This window comes from Haliaeetus albicilla, chromosome 13, assembly GCF_947461875.1.
Source record: "Haliaeetus albicilla chromosome 13, bHalAlb1.1, whole genome shotgun sequence".
NCBI classification, from domain to species: domain Eukaryota; kingdom Metazoa; phylum Chordata; class Aves; order Accipitriformes; family Accipitridae; genus Haliaeetus; species Haliaeetus albicilla.
In genome coordinates, this window is record NC_091495.1 from 42961419 (window position 1) to 42978337 (window position 16919).

The window sequence follows — 16919 nt, forward strand, 5'->3', positions numbered from 1 at the left end:
CATCCTCATCCTCATCCTCCCCCCGAGTCCTCTCTCATTGCCCCATCATGCAGGCCATTTTGCAGGCGACGGCCGAGATGAGCGCGGCCCCGCGGCCGCTGCCTTCCTCTGACTGGATGAAGGTGATATCGCAGCCAGGCGTCAGCTGCCGAACTGTGGCATGGAAGCGGTCCTTGAAGCTGCCAGAGGAGAAAAAAAGAACTGGGTCAAGGCCTGGGGGATGCAGGAGGAAGAGGAAGGGGGTGGTGGCAGGAGGAAGGCTCCCAGGGATCCTCACCTGGGATGGAGCTTGTAGACGGAGCCGTCAACCCCCACAGTGATTTTGAGGGTCTCCTGGCTCCGGCTTTCCCGCATGCGGTTGATGACGCCGGCCAGCCCGGCCGAGCACATCTGGGCGGCACGGGTGGAGACGCTCTCACAGACCATCCGCACAATGTCACAGTCCGTCCCCGAGGGCAGCAGCTCGAAGGCCGTCAGGATGTTGTAGATCTGCTTGCGGTCGTCGGAGTCGCTGGGACGGGGAGAGAGGGGTGCATCAGCCAGGGGACGGGGGACATGGGGACTCCAATATGGGGCAGTTGTAGAGGGCTGCTGTGGGGTGACGGGACAGGGGACCCCACTACAGGACAGAGCAAGCTACTGCGGGGTGACAGGACATAGGGACCCTGATGTGGGACAGCCTGCTGTGGGGTGACAGGATGGAAGAGCCCCAGCGCGGAGCAGCATAACGCGTTGGTTTGGGGGTGTCAGTCCCCCACCGCGGCCCCGTCGGCCCCATACCTCTCGATCTGTGACATGAAGCGGGTCTCGAAGGTCCCACGGGTCTTGAGCTTCTCGGAGGCCTCCCCATTGAAGAGCAGGTTCTCGTCCACCAGCTTCAGCAGCACCAGCCGGACGATCTCCCCCATGTACTTCCCCCCGATGATCTTCTCGTAGCTGGGGGAGGGACACAGGCAAGGGAGCGGCCGTCAGGGCTGGAACTTGGAGGGGGGGGCTACGTCCCATGGCACCCCCTCTTTCCTCCCCCCCCCCCACTCCCTTGCTGGACACGTCCCTGCGCATGGGCACAGTGGCCGGGGCGAAGGACCCCCGCTTTGGGGGTACCTGTGATGAGTTGCTCCGGCCTCAGCTGAGCCCAGCATGGTGCGGGTGGGCCGGGGGAAGGAGAAGGGTGGGCAGAGGGGACGCAGCTGGGGATGGGGAGTGGGGGGGCGACACCCAGAGGAACTGGATCTGTCCTATTCCTTACAGTTGCTGACCGGGGTTAAGTGAGGTCTCGTCCACCACGCGGTCGTACTCCAGGAGGAACTCGTCCAGCTCCCCCGAGGCGCCAAAAGCCCCCCACTCCGTGTTGACGCACATTCGCCCCTCGTCGCCCTCCACCAGCTCCACGTTCTGCATCTCCTCCATGTAGCAGGCATTGCAGCCTGTCCCTGCCAGTGGGAACCGGGAATGGGACCAGGTGGTGGCAGGGGGGGACAACAATGCTGACCCACGGACACCCACGTCCCTCCCACCCTGAAGGCTCCATGAGGCAGCCAGTGTCCCCATCCTGATGTAGACAGGGAAGCTCAGGGCTTCTGCTCTCCCCTGGTCCTTTCCTGCAGCCCCGGCCAGCTGCTTGTCCCCAGCGGGTGTCAGGGACGCCCACCGTGGCATCCCAGAGGCTCCGGCTGCTGTGTGGTGAGGGCAGCTCGGCTTCTGGAGGAGCTGATAAACAGCCCGGCACCAGCGGCGCCGTGTTTACCCAGGCTGAGGGGATGGTGCGAGCTGGTGCGGAAAGCCCAGATGGCCGCGTGGTTGATGGCACTAAAGATAGCGTGGGTCTGGGGGGTGGTGGGGGGCTGCTCCCCTGGGGGGGGGGCAAAGGAGTCTGCGGGGTTCAAACTCATCCCCACCTCCCGGGCTCCCTGGCACAGCCAGCACTGGTTACCATCAGTGGGTCCCCACCCATACAGTGAGAAGCTGGAACCAACCAGCAGCCTGGAGAAAGGACCAGTGCCATGGGTGACCAGACCCGTTACGGTGACCACCCCCTTTCTACCCCAAAGGTGCCCCCACCACCGTGCCAGGGCCAGGCGATGCTGTCCGGCATCCCAACCTCAGGATACCTCGGCAGGGTGCTGCTGCCACCCCCCTGTCCTCGGTGTGTCCCCCCGCAAAAGGACAAGCCCCTGCTCACAGCAGGGGAGTGTAACCGGGGCCGTGGGAATGGTCCCCCCACCTCGCCTGCCGCGTGTCCCTGTGGGAAGGGGCCGTCTTACCCACAATCATCCCAACCTCGCACCGGTGATCTTCGTAGTAGCAGGAGATCATCGTGGCCACCGTGTCGTTCACCATCGCCACCACGTCCATCTCGAAGTCCTGGGGAGGGGAGAAGTACCATCGGGGTCTCGCCAGGGGTCTGGGCTGTGCCGCGGCAGGCGGGTCTGGGGTGGGGGGGTCCCCGAGGGTGAGGATGCATGCATGTGTCACACACACGTGTGTGCACACGCATGGAACGACCTTCCCGGGGACACGCCGGGCTCCAGCACCCCCATTGCGGGGACATCCGGGGGCGCGGGGGTCTCCCCACCACTGCGGCACTAGCACAAACCATATGATCATCTCACCCCTCGCCGTTTGATGGCGTCTCTTAGGAGCCCGACCACGTTGTTCCCTTCCGCGCCAGAGGCTTTGAAGCCCTTGGTCCAATTCAGGAGGATGCCCTAGAGAGAGGGTAAGACCAAAATGGGGCTGTGGTACGTGTAGCTGGGTCATGGGGACCCCCAAGTCCTCAGGCTGCCCAGCCACCCCCTCACCTTGTCGATGTCCTCGTGCCGCACGGGGAAGGAGAAGGTAAAGCCCAGGGGCAGCTTTTTGTGCTTCATCTGGTGCTTGTCCAGGAAATCGGAGATGCACTCGGAGATGTAGTCGAAGAGCTGGAAGAGAGGAAGTCCAGCCTTCACCAGGGCTGTTCCCATCCTCCCACTGCCTGCAGCTGGCCACCATTCTCACCACGGGTCCCCCAAGCGTGGCCACCTCCCCACCACCCTCCGGCTTTTGCCAGCTGGAGGGATGAGGGATGTACCTGCCGGCGTCCCCACCGAAACACGGCATGGTGTGTCCCTGCCCGGTGACAGGGGACAATGCGGGAGGGGATGGGATGCCCCATGTGCCCAGCTCACCATCTCGGCCGTCCCTGTCATGGCATCCTCTGGGATGGAGTACATCTGGTGCTTCGTCTTCACCTTCCACTGCCCTTCCTCCCCCTCGCCCACTTTCACCAGCATCACGCGGAAATTGGTGCCGCCTAGGTCCAGTGACAGGAAATCTCCGACCTCTGCAAAGCCGGGGAGGGGGGACACAAGGTGACCAGCTCAGGGGGGTTCTCAGCCTCCCACACCGAGCTTGGCGATGTCCAGGGAAGAGGTGATGGTGCAAATGGCTGGGAGCGACGCCCATCCAGGCCAGCAGAGCCGTACCTGAGCCCTCGGGTGTGGAGCGGACGTAAGTGGGCAGCATTTTGACGGAGGCTTCCTCATGCGTCTCCAGCTTTAGCCCTCGGTCCATCTCTTTTTGCATCCGGTACATCACCTTCTTCAGGTCTTCCTCCTTCAGCCGAAACTCTGACAGGATCTGCTCCACCTGCGGTGGGACAGACAGTGTCAGCTGGGGACAGGAGCTATGGGATGCAGGTGGCCTGAACCACAATAAATAATCCAAATTTTCCTTCCCCTGGCCTGGGTTTTCCCCATCAGCACACAGACACCCTGAAACACCTTATCCCATCTCTCCATTATCCTGCCTCCGACCTAACAGACGTGACAGTGAAACTGCAGGACCAGCATGAGCCACTGCTGGCTCCAAATCCTTTCCCGGTGCTGCCTGCGAGACATCCATGGTCGGCACAGGGGTCCCCATGCTGTCACCTTCAGCCAGTTGATGTTTCATGAGCTCGGCTGGTTGCATTGAAGCCGGTGCCATTCCAGCAGGGCTTGGACCAGTGACATGGGACGTCCCATCCCGTCCAATCCCAGGGTTTTTCCCAGCAAGGAGCACTTCCAGCGATGCTATTTAGGAGCTCAGCGGCTCCCACCAAGGACGTGGGACCCCTCCATGTCTGTGATGAGGATGCCGGCATCCTCCTTGGTCCCCCAGGAGCCAGGAGCATCCCTCTCCCTGTATCCCCCCAGGAACTGCGGGTACCATTTTCTACCTATCAAACGTGGTGCAAATGGGGGGCCGAGGGCAGGCAGGCAGGCAGGCAGGACTGGAGGCAGGATATAAAGAGTATTATCAGGAAATGCTCCCTTGCCTCGCTACCAGGGAGAATCGCAGGGCCCACTCAAGGGAAGCAGGACCTGTATTTACCCTTTACGTAGCAACCCCGGGCTCCGCCGCTGGTGCAGCCTCCATTAACCACGGCACGTAATCGGGGGCAGGCAGCCCCGAGCTGTCAGATGGAGCCGGGGGGGAGAGAGCGCTCGCTGCTCGGCCAGATGTAGCCGGCGGCATTAGAGGGCTCATTAGTCACCGGGATCCGGGCAAGCTTAAAATGCTCCCGCTTGCACTTTTGCCGGCAGACGGATGTTTTCCTCGAGGCTGCTGCCATTTCCCGATGTGTTTCAGGGTGGGGGGCTCTGTAAAACGCTTTGTATTGTGGTTTGGAACATCCTGGCATCGGGAGAACACCCACCACCTCGGGTCAGCCAAACCTGCGGCTGCTCACCCTGACCCCCCAGCGCATCCCAATAAATCACCTGGCCCCAAATGCCACCCCTCAGTCTCCAGCCCCCCAAGCGAGGGCTCATCCCAAATATGTCCTCACCCCAAAAGCTCCTGCTTTGCAGAGCCCTCATGCCTGGGGGTCTTCAGCCGATCCCCCCGATCCCAGCACCCCAGCACCTCTCCAGGCATCCTCCCTGGTCTGCCCTGATGCCAGAGCCCGGGGGCTCCATTAACACTGAACCCCCAAGGTGCTGTTAGACAAGGCATGGCTACACCATGGGGGATGCTGCTGTGCTGCGGGATGACACCGGCCACCCCAGAAAGGGGCTGGGGCAGCCCGAGGCAGCACCGTGGTGAGGTTTGCCATGACCCTGAGGGTGTTCAGCCTGGGCCAGCTGGAAAAATCCTGCCAGGAAAAGCGTAGGGCCGGATTTGACCATCTCGCTGGAGCCAGTGGCTGAAGGCATTTGGCGCTCCACAATGCAGAAGCCATCCTGCAGCATCGTTTGGCACACGAACACCAAATTTGCTGCAGCCAGAGTGTCCCCGTTCTTGGGGCTGGCACCCGAGGATGGCAACGGAGGGTCTGAGTTTTATTTCTTCAATAGTTCTTCCGTCTCAGGCACCGCATGCCCCAACTCATCCCTTCTCTTGCCACCAAAACGATGGGTTTGGCTCTTCCTTGGCAGGATTTGGCTGTTGCCATGTGATCGAAACTGGCTCTCGGCTTCCCAAGGAAACTGTTTGCTCTGGTGCACCCCACAAAGAGGACAAAGCTGGAAACTGCACGGCCAAAGGCTGTGGTGGCCGGCGATGCCCGACTGCCAACCACACGCTCCTGCCCCCAGCACGTGCCGTGTCCCCTCAGTGTCCCCTTGGATGTCCTCGTCCACAGCAGGGAAGCATCTCGCTGTCCTCGCCCACGGCCCCATGAGCTCAATCCATCCGGGAGAGGAGATGGGAGCAGCTGCTTCCAGCCGACGTTTTGCTGGGGATGAGCCAGGTACCTTGGTGACAACGTGATGAGCAGCCGAAGGAGGTGATGGGCCCCATATCATCCCGGGGACGGCAGCCACTTGGCTGGCAGCAAGATGCTGTCGGCAATGCCTGGGCAGCAGGAGCATCCCAGCCAGGCAGTGGGGTCCCACAGACACTCCCAGCTCTGTTCCGAGTCCTTGGCAGCGTGGGGAAGCGGCACGACCCGTGCCGTGCCAAGACCCAACGTACCAAAACGCAGAGCCCTGACTTACGGCGCTGGCCCCCCTTCCTGGAGCATGCCGAGGGGTGACCTCAAGGATGGGGACCCCCGGGCACATCGGGGCTGACCCCAGGCTGCACGGCTTTGCCCCCGGAGCCGGTGTCCTCCCCGCCAGCCAACCTCCCTCCCGGCTACGTCTGTCCCCAACAGGAACCTTGCCCAGCAGGAGACGCCCGCAGCACCCGGCCGCTTGCCGCAGGGATGGCTGGCACCCCAGGGAGGATCTGCACCGCTCCCTGCACCTGCCATGTGCCCCCCACCCCATGTCCCCACCAGGCCCCCCTGGGATCGCCCCGGCAGCAGCCTCACCTTCTCCTTCCTGCCGCTCTCCATCCTGGCTCGGTGATCCAGCATGGGGGCAGCCGTCGGGGCGGGGTGGGCTGCGGGCCGAGCCGTCCCCCCCCCAATCCCTGGGCACCCCGCCGCGGTGCCTGGCCCGGGGAGCGAGCCCCCTTCCCCGTCCCGGCAGTCGTCTGGCCGGCGCTGGGCTGCTCCGTCCCTCGCTCCGCAGGGGGATGCTCCACTTTTGCCGCTTTATCTCATCGACGCCTGGCAGCAGCCGCCTCTTCTCCAGCACCCGCTGAGGAGGGGTCCCGATCTCTCCCCCCCCTCTCCCTCCAGCCTCCGTACCCTCAAGCAGAGGGGCAGGGAGAGGGGCCCGGCGCCCCGGCGGGCTCAGCCCTCTCACCCCACATCTTGGGGCCGTGGCCCTTTGCGCCAGGGGAGGATGCGGGTCGCGCTCTTCCCGCTCGCTTCCTCTCACTGGTAAATTTATTTACCGGTGTGCCGGATGGTTTTCAGCACGGCAAGGGGTTGCCAGCCCAACCTGGTGGGTTTTTACAGCCAGCGGGGAAGTCCCGGCGCGGCGACGAGGCTTGGCCGGGACCCCTCCCCGCCGGGGGCCGCTGGCCCCGTCATGCGAAGCACCACGCCCCGGGCCACCCGTGTCCCCGCTCCAGTTGTCATATCAACGGCTCGATGTACTGGCAGTGGTGGCAAGCACTCCACCGGACGGCTTAGCAACCCGGTGCGCTCCCATGGAGACCGCGCCGGGCCGGAGGAGCCGGTGGCTGGATGATAAAGGTTACGGCCTCCCGGCGAGGGGCGAGGGTGACTGGGAAGTGCTCTGTGCCCCTAGGATGGGAAAAGCTTCGGCGGTGCTGGGATCGATGCCAGGTGCCGCAGCGGACTGTGGAGGGATGCTGGTTTTGGGGAATGGGGACATGGTGACCCCCCTCTACCCCCAGATTGGTGCTGTCAGCCAAGCATTGGGGGGCACCTGAGGAAATGGTGGTTTATGGGGGTCCCGACAGGCAAGAAGATGCTCCCAGCTACAGGCGGACCCCAAAACCTCCCGGCATCAGTCTGTGGTGACAGTGTCCCCTCGGACATGGAGCTGTGGAGGGAGAAGGAAGGGTCTCTGGGAACCCTGGATGGATGCTAGGGGGGGCTGCCAGCCCCGTGGGGGAATGAGGGTGTTCTGAGGAAAGCAGAGGGTTTGGAGGTGTCATGGCAGGGCCTGGCGGGGGGGGATACAAGGTCACCCCACAGCACCTCATCCCTACCCTGCTCACAGCTCGGAGCACCCGGGGGGCAGGGGAGGGCACAGGCATCCCTGCCCGTGATGGGTGCCCACCCTGTGGGGGGAGCTGGCCCCACAGAGGGGTCCTCACCCCACAGAGGGGTCCGAAACTCTTGGGGGGTGCATCCGCGCCTTATCAGTGGGCCCCCACGCTATGGGGGAAGAGGACAGCCCCATAGCAGGGTCCCCGACCCACAGAGGGGTCCCACCCATGGGCAGAACAGCCCCACGGAGGGGTCCTCACCCCGCAGGTGGGTCCCCAAGCCACGGGGAGAGGCCTACAGAGTGCCCCATGGCGAGAAGCCCACCACACTGACGGTGCCCACAGAGATCACCCCCCCCGCCATGGAGAACCCCCCCCCCCCCCGTGCAAAGGACGCCGGGATAGCGCGCCCCCCGTTGGAGGTCCCGCGGAAGAGGCCCCGCCCCATGACGCCAGGGCGGCGCTGATTGGTCGTCCAGCCCGGAGGCGGGGCCACGAGCGGCGATGGGCGAGGCCGGCGAGAGAGGCAGGCGCTTATTGGTCAAGAGGCTGAGGGGGCGGAGCGGAGTTAGCGTGTGCGCAGAGCAGGCGAGGCCCCGTGGCAGTTGCCTGGGGCTAGTGTCACTTCCGGTCTCTGCGGTTCTGCTTCCGGGTCGCACTCATTTCCCCTCGTTGGTCGCCGTTTCCTCACAGCCCATTCCGGAGTCGCCGGTACCGGGCCGGGGTTTAGCCACGGGGGGGGGGAAGAACGGGATGTTGAGCTGGGCTGTACTGGGTTGGGGGGCTGGGCTGGACCAGATGGGTTGTACTGGGGCGGGGGGGGGGGCGCTGGTCTCGCTGGATTATACTGGGGGGGGCTGGGCCAGCTGGGTTTTACTGGAGGGGGAGGGGGGGCTGGGCTAGCTGGGTTATATTGGGGGTGGCGCTGAGCCAGCTGGATTATACGGGGGTGGGGGGCTGGGCTAGCTGGGTTATACTGGGGGGGCTGGGCTAGTTGAGGGCAGGGGGAGATCAGACGTGGGGGGCATTGCCGGGGCTCGGGGCCTGGCTATGCTGGGGGAGGCGAGGGGTGGGGGGTCGGGGCAGGCTCTGGGGTGTGGAGCAGGTGAGCACAGGGTGCCTGGGGCTGGCATTTAAAGGATGGAGGAGATTTGGGTGAGGCAGGGGGACCCCCAGCCCCAGGGGCAGGAGGAGGGGTCCCAGGGAGGCCCAGGGGAGAGGCCTGGCCGTGCAGGGGGGCGTCCCAGTGGCTGCCTGGGCTCCCAGACTGGCCCCCGTCTCACCCACCAGGTCTCCTCCCTCCACCCAGGACAGCGGGAGACGCCACGATGAGGCTCTACAGCCTAAGTGTCCTTTACAAAGGTGACCCCAAAGTGCATTTACTGAAAGCTGCTTACGACGTGTCCACCTTCAACTTCTTCCAGAGGTCCAGGTGGGTGCCTGGGGTGCCAGAACCTCCCAGGGAGATTTGGGGTCGGGGGAAATCTTTTCTGTGCTCTGCGGGGCTGGCACATGGCTTAGGCAGGACCTTGGGGAGAGGAAGTAGAAGCTTTTGGGGGAGTTTCTTGCCTGTTCTGCTCCTGTGTCACCGGATGTGCAGTGGGAGAGGTAACAGGCTTCTCCTAAGGGATAAACCCACCAGAGACACTCCCTTGGGGAGCTGTGACCCTACACATGCCGTTCAGCGCTGCAAAACCCACTTGAAGCGATTTTTCAGCCTCAGGAACAGTGAAACCTCGTTTTGCCTAAAAGCCGCTCACAGCCAGCAGCAGGAGGTCAGGTTTGACTCGGTAAATCACCCGCCATAACCAAGCGATAAAATCTGAGTGCAGGGAAACACCCCGAGTGCTCAGGTCAGCTCTTCTCCCTCCAGCAAGTGCCAAAACCCAGTAGTCATGGCGGCTTCTGGGGTGTGAGAGGCGAGTGGGAGGAGGTTTGTCTTTGTGTCAGACTAACAAGGCTCGCGTGACACCTCCGGTATCTTTTTAATTAGGTGTTTGGTCTAATCTTAAACTTTTTCCAGCCCACAAACCTCTGCTCAGGTTATTCTGATGGCTTTGGGTGAGTCAGTTTAACCTTGAACACCAGTCTGGGCTCCCAGATGTCCCACTGCCCGCTCTGTGCACACAGAGAGATCGCAGAGCTCTCAGCAGCTGCCCTTGAGCTTGCAGCTGAAGGGAGCTCCCAAAAACCTCCAAAAGCTGTAAAATAAAGCAGGTGCCTGCTGTGAAACAGCTCGTTTCCCAGCACCCGGCTCCAGATGATAAAGGCTTTAGGAAATACTCACCTACGGGACTTGAATTTTCCATGCCCCATCCTTGCCAAGATTTTAAGGAGCCTTGAGTACATTTGGTTCTGCAATTCCAGTGATAAAGGAAAAATACTGAAGTAAAATTGTCTTAAAAAATACTTTCTTAGCCAAATTAAAAAAGCTGTGCCACTGCTGCCAACGCACGCAACCGGGACGGATTGCACCGGGTGAAGTAATCTCTTAAAAACCCAAATCACTTCGTAGGCACAGCTCTCCTTTTTCCAAATCCTGAGAAATTTCCCTGTGTGGTTTTGCCGTTGGCTATGGCCGAAAGAGCCACTTCCCTGGCAGCAGGCTGTTTCTTTGCTTAAAAAAAGTCTTGTTTTTTGGGGAACAGCGATGCTGTTTGTGCAGGGTGAGGTGGCGTCTGCGCTCGTTAGTCTCGCAACTTTTCTCCGGTAGTTAATCCTTGTCCTGAGCTGGTTCCCTGGTCGTGCTTGGAGGGGCTGCTTGGACCTTGGTGCCTGTGTGAGCACCGCCTAGGTGTGATATTTAAGGTGCAATTAAGTTAAGTTTGGGTTAAAAATGCTGCATGTACTTTTTTTTGAGGCTGTGGAGTTACCAGAGACTTGGGTTAGGGGTTTGAATCTGGGATAAACATGGTTGTGGTTCCTGGGAGCCGTGAGAGCCTGCTGGGCAGGGGGATGGGGCCAGCTTGGCCATGCCAGCACAGGGTGTCTGCCATCAAACCTCTGCTGTATCATTTGGCAGGGTCAGGAACATGGCATGAGGGAATGAAGTCTTTGGTGGCTGATTTCTCCGTGAATACTGTGAAATAATGGAATTGCGACAGTGGGGGCTGTGGCTCCCAGCAGATCCCCAGACCAGGAGGAACGTTTCAGTCCTCTGTTTCTGCTAAACTTGGATGTTAAGAAATCTTTGGGCCAGTCTTTTCTCTGCAGCACCTGGATACCCATCAGTTCGGAGTCTGTCTGCAGCCGGTGTCGGATCGCGTGGTGTCCAGGCTGGGGGAAATGCAAAAAAACCCCTAAGAAATAAGTAAACTGTGAGAAGCAAATCCCCGTTCTGGAGTTGCTTCCAGCAGTGGAAGGCAGTGAGGAAACCGCGGTCTTTGCCGCGCTGGTGTCCATGTTCGTTGACGTCTCCTCGTCACATGAAGCTCCCAAGTGGGAGCTGTTGGTGTGGGGGGTGTTTGAGCAAACTCTGTAATCTGAGCTTTGACAGGTTTTCCTTCCTGGGACTTTCCAGCTGAAGTGGGGAATTTGTCGCCTCACGTTCATTAATCCCTGGCGTACATTGGGAATAGATTTATTTTGCACTTGCTCGTGATTTTTGGCCTCTTTTCCTTTACTGTGGGGTGAGGAGGAGGGTTTACGCAAGAAGCCTGTTTGGCAGGACTCAAGTCTGGGCTCAGGAATGTTTTCCATACTTAGAGCGAGTCTGGCTTAAGGATCTTCCTTAACTTTGACTCAATGTGGTAGGGAGCTGAGGTGCATTTGTGGGTCAAACGGCCTCCCTGGGATGCCAGAAGGCCCCAAGCACAGGATAAAAGCTCAGGCAGGGGAAGGGGCTGGAGCACCCATGCAGCCCCTTGCTGCGAGCAGGGCACAGCTGCTCCTCAGGCTTTAGCCTGGTGTTTTACTTTCTGCTAAATCACCAAAAAGCAAGTTCAGCCCAAGCATGCAAGTCCCTCGCCACGGCCGGAGGTGTGTGGGTGCTCCCCTGGGCCCAGCGAAGCTGGAAGTGTTTGGGTGGTGGCTGCAGCTCTGCGTAGGTGCAGGGGCTGACCTCTTCCCTGAGGAAAACCCACAGCTCAGCTACGTCCCTGCTACCTAAACGTGGTCGTGGGGAAAGGTTTCAGTCTGCCCAAAATGCCGGGGGCCTCTGGGACAGATGATCTCCCCCATCATTGCTGCGCCAGCACCCCCCGTAGCTCACTGGGCCACATGCAGCTCCAGCAGAGCTGGGTCCCCTCGCAGACTCGAGCGCCAACGCTTTGTGTTTGCAGCGTGCAGGAATTCATGACCTTCACAAGCCAGCTGATCGTGGAGCGCTCGGAGCTGGGCAGCAGAGCCTCCGTCAAGGAGCAAGGTAAGAGGACAACCCAGGGTCAGCACATGCAGGCGCACGTGCTTCCTTTCTTGTCTGTTTACAATTAAAAAAGACTTCAAAACAGCGCCCAGGCAAGTAGCACTAAAGGCGTGAGGTTGCTGAGCTGGGCGAGAGCCCAGCCCGCCCCGCAAGAGAGGTTACAGGAAGAACAGGGACCTGCCTGACAGCCAGCTGCTGCCTTTGGGCTCTTCCTCTCCTTGCCACCCTTGAGACACTTGGAGCTGTCAGGCTGTGCTCCCACAGCCCCTCAACTTGCTGGCTTCATCCTGTTCCCAGAGGGGTGGCTGTGCCGGCACAGCCTCCTTCCCTTCTCCCTTGAGCTCTGCCATATGAGTCTGGGCTCCGTACCCCGATCTCTGGCCTCATCTCCAGCCTCCCCACCCTGCTCCACGTGCCTCCCGAACCCCGAGACATGCAGGGTGTGGCCCGGAATTGGCCACTGCAGCCTCTTTAATGACACTCCATGCTTGTGACAAGTTGTTATTTATTAAAATCAGGCTGAGCACTTCACCCTCTGTTTTTGTTTAACTCTGGCAGTACCTGCTGCCCTGGAAAGCTAGCGTCGTGTCCCATGTCATGTGGCCAGGCTGCCGTAACCTACTGAAGCACAATGTGGGGCTGATTTTGATCCTCCCTTGAGCCCTTCCCACTCTCCTAATGAAATAATGTGAAATGCAGTCACTGAATGAAACTTTCCAGGGCAATTCGTGGGTTGTGGAAGAGCTGCTGGGGTCGGGCAGGAGGTAGCGGGTGCTGGGGCAGGCTCTGGACCTTCCCGCTGCCTTTCTGACATAAATTCTCTGCCCAGAGTACCTCTGCCACGTGTACGTCCGGAACGACGGGCTGGCCGGAGTGGTGATCGCAGATAATGAGTATCCGCAGCGGGTTTGCTTCACCTTGCTGGACAAGGTGAGCATGCGACCTGGGAGCAGTACTGGAGGTGACAGGCTGCAGTGGGGCTGCTCTGGGGAGCGCCTCCACATCTCCTGCTCATGCTCTGACAAGGAAATGACCTTCCTGCTCGTTAGCTGGGGGACATCAGAGCTGAGCTGAGCAAGATCTGGCCAGCCCAAGGACTTCCAAGCCATGCAGTGACTTGGCTTTGCCTGCTGGGACTTAGTCCCAGCTCCACTCTGCTGCCAGCCCAGGCATAGGCCTCACAAACACCTCGTCCTCCCTGCCTGGCTTGGGTTTTATGTGGGAAAACTGGGTGTAACCATGCACCCAGCATTGCCAAAAACTGGCGATGACATGTCTGGCCGCCCTGGCAGGGCACAGGGCTTTGGGGATGGTTGGGGACGGCCACCCCTACCTGGCGTGGGCATTGCCGAAGAAGTTGGTTTCTGTCTCTTCCCTTGGCTTGTTCAAAAGGAGACAAGAAGAAAAATCTCCTTTTTCAAGGAGAAAATTCTTTCTGCCAGCCATGGCCCCGCAAGCAGAACCACCAGGCAGTAACTGCCCGATTCCTTGTGTCGCAGGTGCTGGATGAATTCTCCAGGCAGGTCAGCAAAATAGACTGGCCTTCGGGATCCCCAGCGACAATCAGCTACGCGGCCTTGGATGGATACCTCAGTAAATACCAGGTATGGCCTCCCCAGGACCCCCGCAGATCCTACGCAGAGACCGGGAATGCTCCCCACGGCCCCCAGGTCTGGAGGTGGAAGCGTGTGTGACGCCCCAGCGTGTGCCGGGACACCGGTGCTGCGGGACTGCGGCCCAGGGGACGCCAACGTCCCTGTGGCAGTGGTACTGAGGCAGTTTTGTTTCTCTCCGAGAACCCCCGTGATGCTGACCCGATGACCAGAGTGCAGGCTGAGCTGGATGAGACCAAAATCATCCTGGTGAGAAGGATGCAGGGCCCGCAACCGGGATGCTCCAGCTGGCATGTCTGCTCGGGGCCATGGGGACCCCCTTTTGGGGGTTGGGGTGTAGGGTGGCCATCAGGGCGATGGGGCCATCCTGCCTTCTCTGTTCCCTGGAGACATTCCTGGTGCTGTGGGAGCTTCCTCTCCCCTTCCCTTCCCTCTGGGCTCCTCCAAGCTGGCCCAGCACAACCCTGGGGGCACTGACACCCCCCAACCTCCGCTTCCCTCCTCCAAACCACGGTCCCTTCCCTGCGCAGTGTCATGTTCTCACTTGTCTTCTGCTTTAAATGACCTGCATGCACTGCTGTTTTCACCAGGGGCTCTTCTCCCAGTCACTGTGACCTTCCTGTCTTTATTGGGGCTGGCATTGCCCCCTCCCTTGCTGCGGAGCCGGGGTGGCCGTGGGAAGGCAGAGGCTCGTTCCTGGATGGGGACACGGTGGCACCTCCATCTTCTGCTGGGGGCTGGGGAGGGAGTGGGGAGGACCCAGGGTACCAGTACTGTGGGTCAGCGCCGGTTTTTTTTGGCAGCACAACACCATGGAGTCGCTGCTGGAACGAGGAGAGAAGCTGGACGACTTGGTCTCCAAATCGGAGGTGCTCGGAGCACAGTCCAAAGCCTTCTACAAAACTGTGAGTGTGGTTTTTCATCCCAGGGGAGGGTCACCCCCTGCCTGAGGAGCCAGCAATGGCTTGGGGTTGGGGAAGGGCAGAACAAACTCCCGGGGCAGAGGATGTGGGTTCCAGGCAAGGACCACTATCCGCTGGCACAGCTGCTTTGGACCTGGAGGGAACTTGGTTGCCCAAACTCTGGCTGCGGAGCTCCTTGGCCCCTAGCTCAGGCTGTTCCTTGCCCTGTGGCCAGTAGAGGGTGATGCCAATCCCAGCTGTGGTGATTCCTGGCGCAGGCTCCAGCTAGGGCGATGGCTGGGGGGGGTTAGATCTGTGCCACAAGCCTTCGGCATGGGGGCACAGGGTGTTTGCCTTCGTGGCGAGCCGTGAGGGCTGGGACGGTGCCGGCTTCCTCCGGTGGGAGGAGGGCTCTGCAGCCCCCCCTTGGCCCTTGGGGACCTGCAGCAAGCGTCACTGCTGCTTTTCCTTCTCTTTCCAGGCCCGAAAGCAGAATTCCTGCTGTGAAATCATGTGACGCGGACCCCAGGGTCTCCTGCTCCAGACCACCAGGCCTTCGCTCCCCTTTGGACCTCACCCAGGACAGAAAGCAGAAGCCCGGGGGCGGGTTCCCAGGCCTGGGCTGCACTGCGGAGGCCAGGGACAGGACGGGGCCTCCTCGGTGCTGTGGTTTTATGTGACTTTTGGTTTTTTTTCATCTCGAGGGGATGCCGAGGCCGGCATCGGGCTGGCACCCTGTGGGATGGGGGGAGTGCTGGAGACCCGCCGCCCTCACTTTTCCCCAGGGTGACTTGGACCACGGGGCGCCCAGCCGTGCGCCCACCCTTGCCTTTACACCTGTAACACTAGCCAGCACCTCGGCATCCCAGCACTGCCGACCCAGGGGAGTCGGGGAGAGGGGAGCTGGGGCTCCCCGCTGCGATGTGTGGGGCTGCTTAGGGGGAGCTGGGGAGGGGGTCTTTTATGTATTTGTGTCCTTAGAACAAGCCTGGGGGGGTGGGAGAGGGGTTGGAAGGGAAGAAGAGGTGCTTTCCTCTGGTGGAGGATGCTTGCTGCTGGGTTATCACCTGTTGCCTCCCTGGGCGGCTTTTCCCAGCACTGGTGAACTGGAAGCTGTGGCCTCTGTCCCTGGGGAAGGGGCAGGACCGAGGGGGTGACTGGGGGGGTGTCACCTCTGGGCCCCTTCCCTTGCTTCAGTGGGGGGAAGTGGAAAAGAGCCAGGGTGGGCTTGAGCAGCCCACACTCCCTGTGGCCCCCCTGTCTCTCTGGCTGGTTTGGGCAGGGGCAGTCTGTCCCCCAATGCTCCAGCTGCGGATGTGTCTGAGGCCCCCCCCACACACACACACTCCCAGTTTACCAGCTGCCAGGTGGGGAAAGGGAAGCTGGGGCAGCACTGGGCTGGCTGGAAACCAGCCCCAGTGCTTGGCTCCCAGGGCCGGGGACAGGCGGGGGGGTGCTCACCTAGATTCCCTATACCTCACAGCCCACCCCTCCCCTGCTCCCATCAGCCTGGGGTGGGGGGGGGGGGCAACAGCGCCTGCCGGGTGCCCAACAGCCCTCGCTGCCTCCTCTTCCTCCTCCTTTGGAAGGGAAAAAGCTTTTGCTTGAGTCTGTATTGTGATTGGTGTTGCCTATCGTTTCTGTGCCGCTGGCTGCACCGGCCAAGCGGGGATAAAGTTTTTGGCAGTTGTCGCCCATCTCTGGCTCTCTTTGCCATTTCCCAAGGGTGGAATACGGGTCGTCCTGGGTACGGATCCACTCAGCCTTCTCCCTCCAGCTATTTTTTTTTTTTTTGTCAGTTGTTTTTCCTCATAATTTATTTGCAGTTTTCCCGAGACAAAAACGAAATCAGAGTCATCTTTTACACTTACAAGGCTCAGAAAGAAAAGACGAAGGGGTCGGGTGGGGGGAATATGCCGGGGGTGGGGGGATTGGAAAAAGAATGAGAGAAAAGGGGAGGAGAAGAGAAAAATTTGGCAACGATCCACCAGCATTCATGGGACAGTAACAGCTCAGCTCAGCTCCTCGACATACAGCGTTAGCGCCCGAGGTTTGCTCCCGCGCAAAGGGCATGCAGAAAAAAATAATAATTAAAAAAAAAATATTCCCCGGCCCTCCCGCCCTTGCACCCCCCCACACACCCCACCCCCCCCAGCCAAAATCAGCCCCCAGAAACATATGGCACCTCCGGACGTGGAGATGGAGGAAGGGGAACCCCTGGGGAAAATGCATGGCCGAGCTGGGGAGCGCCCAGAGTGGGGTGATGCCTCCCCTGGGGAAGGGGAGTTGTGGGAGATGGGGTCCCCCCCGGGTGCTGGCCGGGGGGGAAGGGGTGCAGGAGGGGAGCAAATGCCCTTGGCCGGAGCCGGGAGCACTGCCCGGTGCCCCTGTGCCATGGGGGGGGGGGGGAGCGGCAGGGGGACCCCTGGCACCCAGCGGAGCAGCCTGTGCCCCCTAAGAGACCCATTCTCTTAGTCTAAAGTGCTTTCAATGCTGCGTCAGTGCTGG

At 60.8% G+C, this 16919-nt stretch overlaps 2 protein-coding genes across 3 annotated transcripts; one reads left to right on the forward strand and one right to left on the reverse strand.

Moving 5' to 3' along the window:
* Positions 1 to 34: 34 nt before the first annotated feature.
* GCK (glucokinase) lies at positions 35 to 7884 on the reverse strand. 2 transcript variants are annotated; one of them, XM_069801282.1, is made up of 10 exons: positions 6278 to 7884; positions 3465 to 3627; positions 3168 to 3322; positions 2802 to 2921; positions 2613 to 2708; positions 2265 to 2364; positions 1250 to 1433; positions 781 to 936; positions 278 to 511; positions 35 to 179 (listed from the first exon to the last, which is right to left on the reverse strand). In XM_069801282.1, exons 1-10 carry the CDS (start codon positions 6320 to 6322, stop codon positions 35 to 37), a joined length of 1398 nt encoding a protein of 465 aa, XP_069657383.1. In that variant the 5' UTR covers positions 6323 to 7884. The 2 variants fall into 2 exon arrangements, with proteins under 2 accessions (XP_069657383.1, XP_069657384.1); XM_069801283.1 differs by lacking the exons at positions 2265 to 2364; positions 2613 to 2708; positions 2802 to 2921; ... (1 more) ...; positions 3465 to 3627; positions 6278 to 7884 and having other exon boundaries at positions 1260 to 1332.
* A 215-nt stretch (positions 7885 to 8099) lies between these two features.
* On the forward strand, positions 8100 to 15994 carry YKT6 (YKT6 v-SNARE homolog). The gene is made up of 8 exons (XM_069801284.1): positions 8100 to 8244; positions 8843 to 8965; positions 11814 to 11896; positions 12726 to 12826; positions 13396 to 13500; positions 13693 to 13758; positions 14313 to 14414; positions 14893 to 15994. The coding sequence occupies exons 2-8, from the start codon at positions 8862 to 8864 to the stop codon at positions 14926 to 14928; spliced, it is 597 nt and encodes a 198-aa protein (XP_069657385.1). The 5' UTR covers positions 8100 to 8244; positions 8843 to 8861; the 3' UTR covers positions 14929 to 15994.
* The last annotated feature ends 925 nt before the right edge of the window (positions 15995 to 16919 follow it).